This window comes from Oxyura jamaicensis, chromosome 5 (assembly GCF_011077185.1).
Source record: "Oxyura jamaicensis isolate SHBP4307 breed ruddy duck chromosome 5, BPBGC_Ojam_1.0, whole genome shotgun sequence".
NCBI lineage: Eukaryota > Metazoa > Chordata > Aves > Anseriformes > Anatidae > Oxyura > Oxyura jamaicensis.
Window position 1 is genome coordinate 3645677 of NC_048897.1, and position 13182 is coordinate 3658858.

Below are 13182 nucleotides of genomic sequence, written 5' to 3' on the forward strand. Positions count from 1 at the left end.
CCAAGGAAGTCAAAACACAGTTCACATAAATATAGAACATAATATAGAACTGGAGATGTATATGTGTGTTTGAGTGTTTACATGCATGTCTTGGGCACTCAGCTTCTTAGGCAATAAACTTTGTGTAAACAGATAGGTACTAACAATTTATACTTCTTCACGAGACACGTTTAACTTATTCTCGAATTCACTCATCGTTATGCCTCTAACTGCAAACACATCTAAAACGATTCTGGGAAAACTGAGGTTTACAATTCTGCAGCAGTTTGAAGAAATGTTTTTGATACGGTTCTTTATTTAAAATGACTCCTTTACAAGTCGTTACCATTCCACTCCACTGATTTTTTTCAAATAACCACATAAACATGTAGCCATTACATTTTCCCCTCTGGAGAGACAGTCCTGCAGTTCCAGGTCTAGGATTTGGCCCCGCTTATTTAACATTACATTAGATGCTGAAGAGCTCCAGTCTACTAGCACATTATCATTACTGGAAGGAGGTTGGATAAATAAATTAAAAAAAAAAATACAAAAGGCAATCTAAACAATTGTACATGTATGATGTTTCAAAAATACAAGTCCAATTTTAGGCATTTGTTTAAAAATCTACTACTTACATTGTTAGTAGAAGCCAGTAGAAGAGATAGTAGAAGTGGCAGTTTCTGCCTTGTAATGCACCTCTTATTAAAAAAATCATCGTGTTTCTGTCTTAAAAATCTGTTTTTCAACTCCCAGCACTGTGTGACTCAAGTCAGGGCTCAGAACAAAGCATTTTAAAATTGTCAAGTAGTTCAGTATCTGAATGCAGGATCTATTTAAAGTAATCCACGGATAAATCATTATTTATAATCACTATACTTGGTACTTATTCAATACTAATTATTAACATTCAGCCTCTGTGCCACAAGGGGGTGTGTGACGAGCTACTTACAACTGAGCAGCACAGCTTAAACAGGCAGGGAAAATTCTGAGGTTTTTTGTTTTAAACGTCTACTGCTCTGGTTTATCTCATCCACCACCCATCACCAGCAATAATCGGTGTCTGTCCTCAGTGGGCAGCAGGGGTGGTGAGATAAAAAAAGAGGAACAGTGTGTTCCTGCAGGTTTCTTTCACCTTTGAAGGTTGGCTCCTGCCACTGGCTGGCTCCCGACAGGAAAACCTGGGCACGCAAACCTGTGCTGAACACAACATTCATCTTTGACATGGGAGTGATCAGCATAGTTACTTGTTATTTCACATCCCAGAACAAACAGCTTGGCCCACCACATCTGTGAGCCAGGAAAACACTCGGAGACTCTCACTCACATTGGGGTTCTTGTCTTCATCATACTTGTCAGCATGATAAGCTTTGTACCCTTCCTCGGTGGAGCCCCGGAAAATGTTGGCAATGTTGCCCCGAGCGGAGAGATAGGGGCTCCTCTGGAAGTCTCCCGGGTGGCAGAAGCCGTGCATGTCAACCCTCCTCTCGGCCAGCAGTCGAGCCCGCAGCTCTTGCGGGTTGCCTCCTCCTCCTCCGAGGCCGGTGATTTCGGACAGCACCTGGTTGAAGTCCAAGCCCCGAGGCATTGCGACGGAAGAGGAGGAGCCGCTGTGGCTCTGCTTCAGGATGCTGAGCATCTGGGCGAAAACGTTGAACATGCGGAACTCGTGCTCCCGCTCCAGTTCGAAGCGCCGCTGCTCCAGCTGCATCCGGCGCTCCTCCACGTCCAAGTCTCGCTGAAAGCGGCGCTCCTCCATCTGCAAGAAGCGCTCTTCCATGGCCCGCTGAGACGTCAGGGTCTTCAGCAGGAGGTCGTCGAGAGGGTCCTTCATCCGCTGGCCTTTCCGCTTTTTTCTCAGGCGATGCAAGGCGGAGAAGCCAGGCCGGGGAACCACATTCTGCATCCGTGACGAGCTGGCCATGTTGGACTCACTGAAACCTGGGAATATTTAAAAGTAGGAATAAAAATGAAAATGTTCAGCAAGTGAAATGCTGTGGACACATTTTGCAACCTTTCGCTGCCCCTCCTAGAAAACACCAGACTACCTACAGTAGGATTTTACAGGAAAACCAAAGTAAAATCAGTCAGATGCATCCTGGGAGTATGCTAGTTTGTCTGTTTTTTGGGTTTTTTAATTTCACATGCTGGGCTCCCCATTACGCTGCCAGCCACTGACCTGGCTCCCCGTTTGCTCTCTGAATTGACCTTAATGAGTCAACCCCTTCCAACAGCGCTGCCCTTGGCTACCTACGCAACCACCACGGTGAGGACACAGCGTTTCTTCCTGATCTCGGAAATACAGCTCACACTGATCATCACCTCTCTTCCTCCCAAGCACGCTGTGTTCTTCCATCAACCTGTCCGAGGCTGGCTGGAAATCTCTGTGATTTCCAGACTCCACCTTACACGGCAGCCAAGTAACGGTCTGCTGCACACCCAGTGCAGAATTCTCGTCTCCTTTATACACATAAGCTGTTCCTACCAGTGACTTCCAAACAAGTCTTCTTTCCAAGTCCTAATTAACAGATTAGAAAGTTGGGCAATGATTATCCCCAAGCATTCTTCACTGCTGAGTGTTCTAAAAGATTAGATATGGAAAACATTTAACCAGAGCGCAAGTAGAGTTTCACCTGCAGGTTTACAGTGTCGCAATGGCAGAAGAGGGTCTCCTGATACAATTCAGCATGAGGACTGCAGACAGCCCTGGTCACATTCAATTGACACCAAAAAGCATACAATTTTTTAATTATTTTTTTTTATACTGTAAGCACTGTCAGTGTTATATGCAGAAATCTAGCATGAATGCCTATCCCAGCGTATAGCAGATGTGACAGTCCTTTGGATTTCGTACTCAGTATTTAGCCTAGCATGGTAATTGTAGATATTTTTTTACCTGCAGCAAGACACGGTTCAGGAATTGCCAGAAGACTATTAATGTGGATACCAGCCTCCTGCTTTAAAGCTTTTTGGGATGTGGAATCCTTATTGGATCCAAACGTCAGTAAAAAAAAAAAAAAAAAAAAAAAAAAAAAAAAAAAAAAAAAAAAAGACGTGTTTATATCCCCCCAACAAAAAAAAAAAAAAAATCTCTTTCTGGGGAAATGAGGCAGCAACCTTATGCTGGAATGTAAAAGGCCATCCCTACCTGAAGGTGAAACACTGGTTTCAATGGGAACCTCCACCCTGGAGATGGGAGAGTCGTTCTGGGCCCTCTCCAAGAAGGCTCTCTCCATCTCATGTTCTTCGGGGGAGCCCTGCTGGTAAGACATGGCTGATGGGGGCTCGGGGGTCAAGCAGTGCTCATCAGAGTTCACCTCCTCACATTTGATTTCCATCAGTTCGGGGTGCTGCGCGTGCCCGAAGGGCAGGCCGGAGGCGGCGAACTGGTGGTGGTAGCTCTCCACCATGGTGCCCTGCAGCACCTGCTGGGCCATCATGCTGCCGCTCAGCGGGCCGTAGGCCAGCGCGGGGCGGCTGTTGAGCACGCGGTCCATCACGTCGTAGAACTTCCAAGTCCGGCCGCCCCGCGGGGCCTTGCTGTTGTCCTTGATCCGCCGGTACTCCAGCTTCATCTTCTTGATCTTCTCGCGGCACTGGTCGCCCGTGCGGTGGATGCCCTTCTCCCGCAGCACCTCGGCGATGCGGTTGAAGACGTGCTGGTTCCTCAGGCAGCTCTCCAGCTCCAGCTGCACCGACTCGTCGGCCCACAGCTGCAGCAGCTCCACCACCTCGGGGTCCGACCAGTTGCTGCCCCGCTCGTACTTCTTCCCCCGAAAATCCATCCCTCCCGAGGCCCGCGGGCGACGGGGGCGAGCGGGACCCGGGGGCTCCGGGCCCGCCCCCCCCGGGACCCAGACCCCCGGGCCCGCGGGCCGAGGGGCACCGGGGGGGGCCGGGGCCGGCCCCCCGGCCGCAGGAGCCTCTCGCACCCCGTCCCTCACGGCCGCCCGGGGGCTCTGTGTCCCCCCCCGGCCCCCCACTCCGCCCCCCGGCCCCTTACGGGCTAGGCGCGGCCGCCGGCGCCCCTGGCACGGCTTGGCACGGCTCGGCTCGGCCCGGCACGGCTCGGCCCATCCGCTACAGCCGGGCGGAGCGAGCTAGCGGGGAGCCGTGCCGGCATGTTCACATCCGGGGTGACAGCACATGCGTGCAGCCCTTATTCCGGGATAACTTTAGCCCGTGCCAGCCGCTCGCCGCGCTCCCGTGCCGTGCCGGGCTAAGCGGGAAGGCGCGGAGCCTCCCCTCGTCCCCCCCGCCGCCCGGTACGGCCCGGCACGGCTCGGCTCGGCTCGTCCGGGCTCCAATGGGCCAGGCTGGCGGCAGCCCGTGCCGTGCCGTGCCGTGCCAGAGCCGTGCCAGCGCCGCGCCGCCCCGCCCCGCCCGGCCCCGCCTCGCTCGGTCCCCGCCCGGCCGTGCCAGGCACGGCTCGGCTCGGCACGGAGCCGCTCCACGGCTCGGGGAGGGGGGGCCGGCCGCGAAACCTGGGCGAAAGGGGGGAGAAAATGCCGAGCTTCGGTAGCGTTTTGCCAAATTCTTTGAAAACTGCCTTTATGGGAAGGGAAAAAAAAAAAAAAAAAAAAAAAAAAAAAAAAGCAAAGCTGACAAAGCTTTTAAAACGGTACTGCCTTGCCTCGCAACTTCTGTTCAGATAGTAGTTGGGATTTCCTAAGTTTTTCTGCTTCCACACGTCCGTGTGGCCCCGTGGGATTTTTGTTTCCCTTTCCTAGGGTTTTTCAAGGCGAAGGCACTCGTGCGCTGACTCCCTTACATAAGGACGCTCGCCCTCCCTGCTTGCTGGAGCACACAAAGAGCAGGGCAGCGATGAATACAGCCACCGCTGACATAAGTTAACAATAGACACAGATCAGAGGCAGCACGGAGCAGGCTCCTTAAAAAGCTCCTCAAAGCCGCCCGAGAGCCCACGGCACCCGGGGGCCATCGCACACCCCGTAAGCTCCCCGCTTGGCGCTGGCCGCAGGAGGAGCTGCTGCTTCGGCATCGCAGCACCACAAGGCGCGGAGCCTACAGTCATCGCATAAATCGGTAATAACAAATGCAGAGCTATTTTCTTGCTCACGGCTCAGTTGCTTCCATCTTTTTCTGCCACGCGAGGTGGAAGGCTCGGCTGGCAGAAATCCCTCACTACCTTTCCTTCTCGCGTAGCGTGCAAACCGAGCGCTGCCGCACAGCATCCTCCTTCCCAAAGCCTTCCTGCCTCCGTCTCACCTCAGCAAATAACACCCGAGTGCCACAGATCCTGGGCAAACCTCCCCTGAACCTCAGCTCCTTTTCTAGCGAGCCACGACACACGATCCTGAAAATTTCCCCCCTAAAAACGGTGCTGAGTTGCCCAGTTTCGCTCCGGGTCTCCAAGCCCTTCATGCAAACAGCCGACGGCCAGCTAAGCCTTAGCAACACGTGCCCTGCACACCGCAGAACACCGGAGCAGCGGGCCGCACTAAATAAAGGTGATATTCCCACGAAAGGGTCCCTCCCTCCGGGGGCCGGAGCCGAGGGAGGCTCGGGGTGCTGCTGCCGGCCCCGCAGCCCTGCAGAGGGTGCTGCAGCCCCGGCGAGGATTTATTGGGCTGTCCCTGCTCTGCCCAGGAGCACAAATATTTTTGATGTGTAAAACTTAAAAGTAATATCGATTAGCCACACAATCCCCCTGCAAAAACCCTCAGCCCGGCCTCTGAAAAATCACAAAGTATCACTGAAACAAAGCACGTAAACCAAAAATGACATCGGACATCGTGTCTATTAGGGCATCTCTAATTCATCACTAATTCCTCCATCTCTGCCTGGGCTTTGGGGATAGGTTTATATCTCACTGGCTTTCAGAGCAAGCAAGACCCACAAACCCTTACAGATACCTTCTTTGTAGGCTTCTTACTGCATTACCAGAGCAGGGCTACACTTGGCCTCGTACAGTCTGGTGACTACTTTAATAAGCGGGGTCAGCACACAGACGTGAGAGAAGGGAAGCCAAAATTTCGGAGGGACTTGTGCTTAGCACGCCCCCAAAGAGTTAGTTAAGGTACTTTGCAGTAAAGTCCACAGAGGGCAGTAAGGCAGTCTTCAGAAACCTTCTGTAAAGCAGAGCTGGACAAGGAAAAGAAAGAAAAAGAGCCATTTCATTATTAATCACGTAGATTCCCTGAGTCTGGCTTTTTGAAAGGGTTGGGGTGAATTTTGTAACTGATTAAACAGCACGCTGCCACTTCTGAGAAATTCTGGGCAGAAGCACGGGACGTGCCCAGCTGCGGGCAGAGGCAGCTGTGGGAACTGCTGGGCACTTTCCGCCCTCACGTTCAGTGCATCAGCCACACAAAGAGCAGAGGGATGGCGTTTTTCCTTCTTTCTGTGCAAGTTGCTTAGGTCAGAGTCAGGCCTGCTTATTCACCCCATGCAGCTCGTTAATGGGATTCCCTGGAGCAGGAAGCGGCGGTGGGTCTGGGGGTGTATTTTAAGTACTGGCTGACCCTGTGACTAATAACAAACAGAGATAAAGTGAATCTGAGTGTCTAACTTCATATGTTAGAGGGAATGAAGAAAAGGAACGGATTCCAATTCCTGTGACCAAACCTACTTCTGGCAACTTCAAGATTAAAATGAAGAGGGACCAATTATCATCTTATATATATATGTATACACCTGGATTCATGTAGGTTCTGCTATCATAACACCATTTCTGTAGGTTGTGACTGACTAAAGGTCTATTCTACAGCTGAAATGGTGACAAATTTCAGAACAGGAGCGGATTGCACTTTGGCTAAGCCGAAGAGCACATCACAGTTAACTAGGGAGCAACGGGGCCTATGTTTTCTTCTTCAAAGTGAAATAAGTGGCTGATGCCCCAGACAAGAAATCAAACCCAATGTGTCCATCAAGGCAAAGAAATTTAACTCTCCATATGACACTGACTCTCTCCATACTACGTGTCAAGAAAGTTCTTGTGGTGCTACATGTCCTGTGTATGCTTCAGCACAGGCTTGGAAGGCACCTTGCGGCACTCATCTCCGGCAGACTCACACGTACATTTTATCTCCTTGTAGAGCTGGTTAAAGGCCTCCCTTTCTGCTCCCCTGTATGCAGAAATCTGGCACTGCCCTTCCTAGAGCCATAAACCCCGTGAGGCCTCACTGTAAGGGAGGGACAGGACGTGCGGCCTGCTTGCAGCTTCTTCACGGCCACTGATACTGGAAGAGGACCATGGGGGAAAAACCACGATGAAGAGAGTGGAAGAAAAGTGGAAACACTGACTCTTGCTGGAACAAGAGCACTCAGAGCTGCTTCCCTCTTGACATACTGTTTACATTAGCCAGTCATGCATTTTTATTTGTTTGGTTTCTTTCCTTTTTGGCCACCGCTTCTTCTCAGGCTGGATCTGGTCTGTACTGTGAGTTCTTTGCAAGAAGACATGCAAATGTTTTCTCCCTCTCTGCTGCCAGAGAACAACATGGTCAGGTCAGGACCTGCAGACACCAAGCCAGGAGCCCCTCAGCTGACTACAGGCCTCAAGGCCCACAGCTGCAGACTGCAAAAATCCCAGCTTGGTAGGACAAGCCTACAGTTCTCATCACAGAAAGTCATGCTTTCTGACACGGTTATCCTGAAAGAAACACTAAAACAGTAGCAAATCTCTTTGGGAACAGAGCAACAACCTGCAGGGATGTATGTGTTGCTATATTGCTCTACAAAATCAGGACATGCTCACACCAAAATTGCATGAAGTAAACACGAGAGATAAAATTCCAAAGGCAATGACGCAACAAATCCAAGTATCGGCTCATCTCCCTCTCCTTGGCTGGCTGCACTGCTCCCTTAGTTGCTGCAAGTTTTTTGCCCCTCCAGTTTTAAGCAATGCATATTCAGGTTCTGTTACCACTTGCCTTAAAAGAGAAGAAACAAAGGCAAGGGAAGGAACTGGCTAACTGGCCCTCATCTGATGATAAATATAGACACAGCGATCTTCCTGTTTGCCCTGACAGGATTAGATTTCTAGATTAAACCATGGATGAGAATTCTTCAGTATTTTCATTTATAATAGTGAGCAGTTTACATAGCTTTTGCCTGAAATAGCTACATGAGCTGTAAGTGGGGTTGTGTTTCCTGTAGCACGACCACAGCAAGACCTGTTCATCCATGCTGAGTCTTTCCCAACCACGGAGGGGTCAGAAGTGCCAGCAGCAAAGATTTTCGCAATTGCAGGGGAAATTAAGCATTTGTATAGAGTGGGAAACTGAGTTCATAACAAAGCCTTTCCCACATGGCTGTAATGCTGGCCTGCAGCACCCACTGCCATTGGTACTCCTGTTTTTCACATGGCTCTGCCAGTGCAGCTCAGCCCCAGCTTGCAGGGGCCTTGCAGCTATTCTAGTCCAGTCCAGCCTTGCTGCACTGACAGCAGATCATCGTCCTCATCCTGACCTTCTTTTCTGCTCTGCCAGGCCTGAGAGCAACACATGATGGGTAGCTTTGTGTCAGAGGCTGAGGCCACAGAATTCCTGCCACTGCTTGCCTTGAACAAGGAGAGCTACAGAGCAGCATCAGTGTACCCATCCAGCTCGGCTGAGCTCAGATCCTCCTTCCTGAACCAACGGCAGCCCTCAAAAGGGTACGTTCCCCTCACATGTTGTCAGAGCTGTCTATCCTTCTTAGTAACTGACAATAAATAAAGTCCTCCTGTTTGTTTGTTTTAAAGCTCCTCCTTGCAGTCAGTCAGTGAGAGCTGAAGACCTTTCTGTTCTCGATTATCCCCATCTTGTGCAAGATCTTCAGTGATGTTGCCCTTAAAAAGTCTGTAATTTCTCTTCGGTTCCCAGGAACATTGATTGTCCTTGTGTAACTACCAGGACACTCAGGAAACAGCCTGAGATGCCGTGAGACTACATCGGCCTGACTGAACTGCATCACACCAGCTGCCCCTGGCTGCACGACGCGTTGCTGCCTCATCCAGCTAAGCCACGTTTGTCTGAACTTTGTGTGGCCCAGAAAAGAAACTGCAATTTTTAAACACTATATTAATGCAAAATTTTCAAGAAGGGGTTGGGGAAATCAGTGTTGGTTGGCTATGCAAGGGAGTGACTGACAGGGAGGTTTTTGAGCTGCCTGAAGAAAATTTCTAAGTAAGCATAAAGTTTTTGCTAGCCTATCATTTAAATTCAAATAACCACACTGCATTAATCGCTCTCTGGAAAGGAGACATTACCAGAAGTTAGAATAGCATCAGCATCTGATACCATTAAGTAGATACTTGGCAGTGCTGCTAAAAGCCTATATTCCCTTTAGAGTAGTGTGTGAATGAAAAAAAACTGGTCGTGGAAAGAAACACAGAGCTGGTCAGGACTGAAGTCAGTTCTCTCATGACTGTAAATCCTCCCAGTTCTCCACATGGAATACAGAACTAGAACATGAAACCCTTCTAAAGACAGCAGCCCCCAAGCACTTACATTACACAATGGGAGAGGATCCTCCTGTCCTGACAGATTTGCAACCTGTCATTAGTATTTGGAAAGTAAAATTAAGGATAAACAGTCAATAAAAGCATGTAGGTCCTTCGGCTACCTTTATTTCCAGAAGGGCTGCCAAGCACCTCTTCTTCTCTTTTCCTTGAACAGCATCTCCTGCTTCTGCCCTTTGCCTGGCACGGACCAGCAGTGACACAGCCAAGACCACTCCAAAGCCAGGTTACCAACATCTCAAGACTGAGAAACCTCTTTGCCCAAATGTCTGTCTGCTTTTTGTGACTGTACTGTCTGGACTCTCTGTTGTGCTCTTTTGTTAATTACTTCTCTGCCTATAATAGCAATACCCTTACACAGTTGCTGAAAAATACTAAGTTTTTGTATCTCCAGCTAAAGACTCCCCAGCCTCCCTAAGCAACCTACTCAGTACTTTATTATACTTGGCATGAGAGAAGTTTCCTAATGTATGTCCCCTGCTACAATGTTTTAAGTAGATTTCTTGTCCTATCTACCACCAACATGAAAAAATGTTTGTCTTTCTTGAGAGGTTCGCATGCTGTCTTCTAAGCAAATTCAAAAAAATAATATAATATAGTCCCTAAATTTGTAATTATTTTTGTTTTTCTTCTCTCAGCTCTCTTAAACCAATCTACAGCTTTTGGGAAATCCTATATCTGCAGTTAGGCATAATACTCCAGACAAAGCCACACCAGTACTAAGCAGAGAAAAGAGGCTGCTTCAGAGGCTATACTCACATCTGTCAGTCCTAGGATAATGTTGGTCTCTGAACAGTTGCATGGCATTTGAAACACATTCATTTTGTAATCCATTATAAACCACTAAAACTTTCCCTACCTGCGGTCTTGCAAGCTGTTCCCAAACTTGTATGTTTACAGTGGATTATTCATTCCTATTTTGTGTCTGTCCATACCAAATGTTTTTCACTTTGGTTCCCCAGCTTCCGAAGACCACTTTGATCCTGTTCTCCCCTGTGCTTGCATGCCTCCTGGCATGACGCTGTCAGCAGGTTTGATGAGCATCATCTTTATTGCCCCTACAAAGCCATTAACAGCAAGACTGACTGCCCCAGGAGGGACCCCTGCAGCCCCCTCACTGCTCCCTTCTCGTTTGATGCAAGGCCACAAGGACTGCTCTGCAGATAGTTTTTTTTCCATGAGACTGTGCACCCCTTTTCCACCAGTTTCACCTGGGATGTATATCCATAGCTGGTTTATGAGCATCATGTGAACGAGGGTGGAAAACCTTACTGTACTGGGAATATAGGACATCTCCATTTTTTTCCCTGGTTGGTGATTCTGTCAGAAGAAAAGAGGGCAGGCTACTCTGATAGGATTTCTTCCTAACAGTCCTGTATGCCTGCAACTTATCACCTTGTTATCCTTGAGATGCTTATGCAGAGATTATTTGTTCCACTTTTTCCAGGAACTGGGTTGACTCCCATCCAGTTCCTTTCACCTCTCTCTCTCTCTCTCTTTTCTCTGAAAACCACCACTATGTGTACCCTTTTCCTACATTTTGGGATCTCATCCATTTTCCTTGGTATCACAGAAATAATTTCTAACACTTCTATAACTGTCTCAGCCAGTTCCCTGAACAATGGGCTTCACCAGTTCAGTGAACACAAAGTAACTAAGCAAGCTCCTGTCTTTAAGAGGTTGTTCTCTCCACTGTTGCTCCTGAGCCAACCCATTCCTCAAAGCAGAGCAGCCACATCCATGCAATGCTGGGTCTGACCTAATTACCTTTGCCAGACCTCACTGCTTCTTCTCAGTCCTCAGCTTAACCTGGGCAGCTCACAAGTATCACCCACTGATTAGCAAGCAAAAATATTTCATTACAGTGGTGCAGAACCACCCAGGAGGTTGCCACAAAGCTCATTATTTTTAATGGTCCTGAGCTGGTTTAATCCTACAGGCAAGCTCCTCCAACTCAATAGCCAGGATGTTCTTCCCTACCAGCCAAGTTATGGTGAGCTGACTAACAGCCATCCCCCTGCACTGGTTCAGTCCCAAAGAGTTGGCAGAGAAAATAAATAAATAAATAAATAAATACACTCTTAAATACCTAGCTGTTGGTCATCCCAGTCTTGATTTCTACTTGGGAATGCTTCATGAGTGCCTAAGACTATAACCTGACAACACAGTCGTGCAGCTTGCTCCCAGTTTACAACTAAGAAAAAGAGGCACGGAGGAATTCAGTGACTTGCTACAGGTCAAAAAGAACATGTGCAAAGAAGTGCCAACTAAAGATGCTATCTGTCTTGTCCAAGTTCAGTGCCCCAGCTATCAGCAGCATCTGTTACCCAGAACTAGGGTACTGCAGAAATGAGATAGACTTGTTTTCTAAAGTGAACAAAAATATTTCCCATACCTTACAGCTGAAACAGAACACAGCTGGAGTAAGACACTGACATTTTGCTCTTACCTGTGGACTTTGCTAGCAGAAATAGGAATAGGCTGTCAGTCAGTCAGTCAGATTTTCCCGTAGAATCCTAGGCACAGCTCCTGTTATAACTCTGGCAAAAAGGCTGAGGAAATGCTCTTTTTCATAATTGTTTACTTTGTCAGGTGTGTTCATTAGACTCAGATTGCATCAAGGAGCTCCCAGAAAAGCATGTGGGAGAATCACACCCCCCCCCCCCCCCACCCGCAGGCTTTTCCCAATCAGGGGACGTGTCCTTGTGCCCTTGGCTAGGATCACGTGCCTTGCCATATTAAAAGAGCAGCATGTGTACTGCTTATCAATCATCGGGCACAGGCCTCCTGGGGTGGCAGAAAACATTCAGAAATTATGGCTATTGCTAGAAATTTCTGAAAATCTGATTTCTCTCAGGCTGACAGGGGTTTTATTGCATTAAGTAAAAGAACAGAGTTTGTTTTGAGTTTTTTGGCAAACCTTTTCTTTAAGAACTCCATCTCAGTTCAAACTGTACTGTGTTCAGTCATTTTAACTGGATGATGTTTACTGAGCTGTTCTTAGGCAGTGATTCATTCTAAAGAACTTCACAAAAGGTTCTAAAAACATTTAAGAAAATATTTCTAGATTTTTCAAGTGAAAGACTGTTGAGCTGTACTCCGGTCCAGATGTCAACAGCAATCAGATGTCAGTGCCTTGAGGAATTCCAGTGCAAACTCTGCTTGCCACCCCCTCAGTTCAGATTTGCAAAGACTAGAGGGTTTATGCAGAGATCTCCTCCTAACCTGAGACTGTCCCAGGCAAATTCCCATCCCAGATCTTGAAGCAATACTTGAGAGCCCTCTTTCCAGTGCTAATTAACCTTCAGCAAGTTGAGGCCCCTTTGCAGGGACTCTCAAGTCTGCCGAAAGCCAGTCTCCATGCCTGACACATCGACATCATTTTTCAAATGTGTTACATGGCAGCAAAAGAATCTGCTCTGTTTTTGTAAGTGATTTTTAAAAGTAATATTTATGTGTAGTGCCAGTGAGTCAGGGTATTCATGCCCCACATACACCCAGAAGGGACGCGTCATGTGCAGCGGCAAGTGGAACCTTTCCCCTACTGCCCTGCCATTGCTGCACAGCTCAGTGCTGTTGTGTGACTGCAAGAGACGTGAAAGAACATTCTGCAGTCTTCCACGAAGCTGGCAAGACTTCAGAAAGGGGGCTGCCTTTGTGCCATGGCAGTTGCTCAGCAGAAACAGAACAGAGACCAGCTCCACCCGAATCCCCCACCCAGAGCAGCAGGATGTAGC

The 13182-nt window shown here is 48.5% G+C and overlaps 1 protein-coding gene across 3 annotated transcripts in view; it reads right to left on the bottom strand.

Annotated features, from left to right (window-relative positions):
- LOC118168601 (1-aminocyclopropane-1-carboxylate synthase-like protein 1) overlaps window positions 1–13182 on the bottom strand; it is a 43012-nt gene that overhangs the window by 11206 nt on the left and 18624 nt on the right. For 2 of the 3 annotated variants that reach the window (XM_035329114.1, XM_035329113.1), the window contains exons 1-2: window positions 3128–3895; window positions 1307–1920 (exon numbers count right to left, since the gene is read on the bottom strand). In XM_035329114.1, the coding sequence (XP_035185005.1) occupies window positions 1307–1920; window positions 3128–3764 (1251 nt within the window). In that variant the 5' untranslated portion in view covers window positions 3765–3895. Of the gene's footprint in view, window positions 1–1306; window positions 1921–3127; window positions 3896–13182 lie in introns of those variants that run through there. The other variant, XM_035329115.1, reaches the window with a different exon arrangement.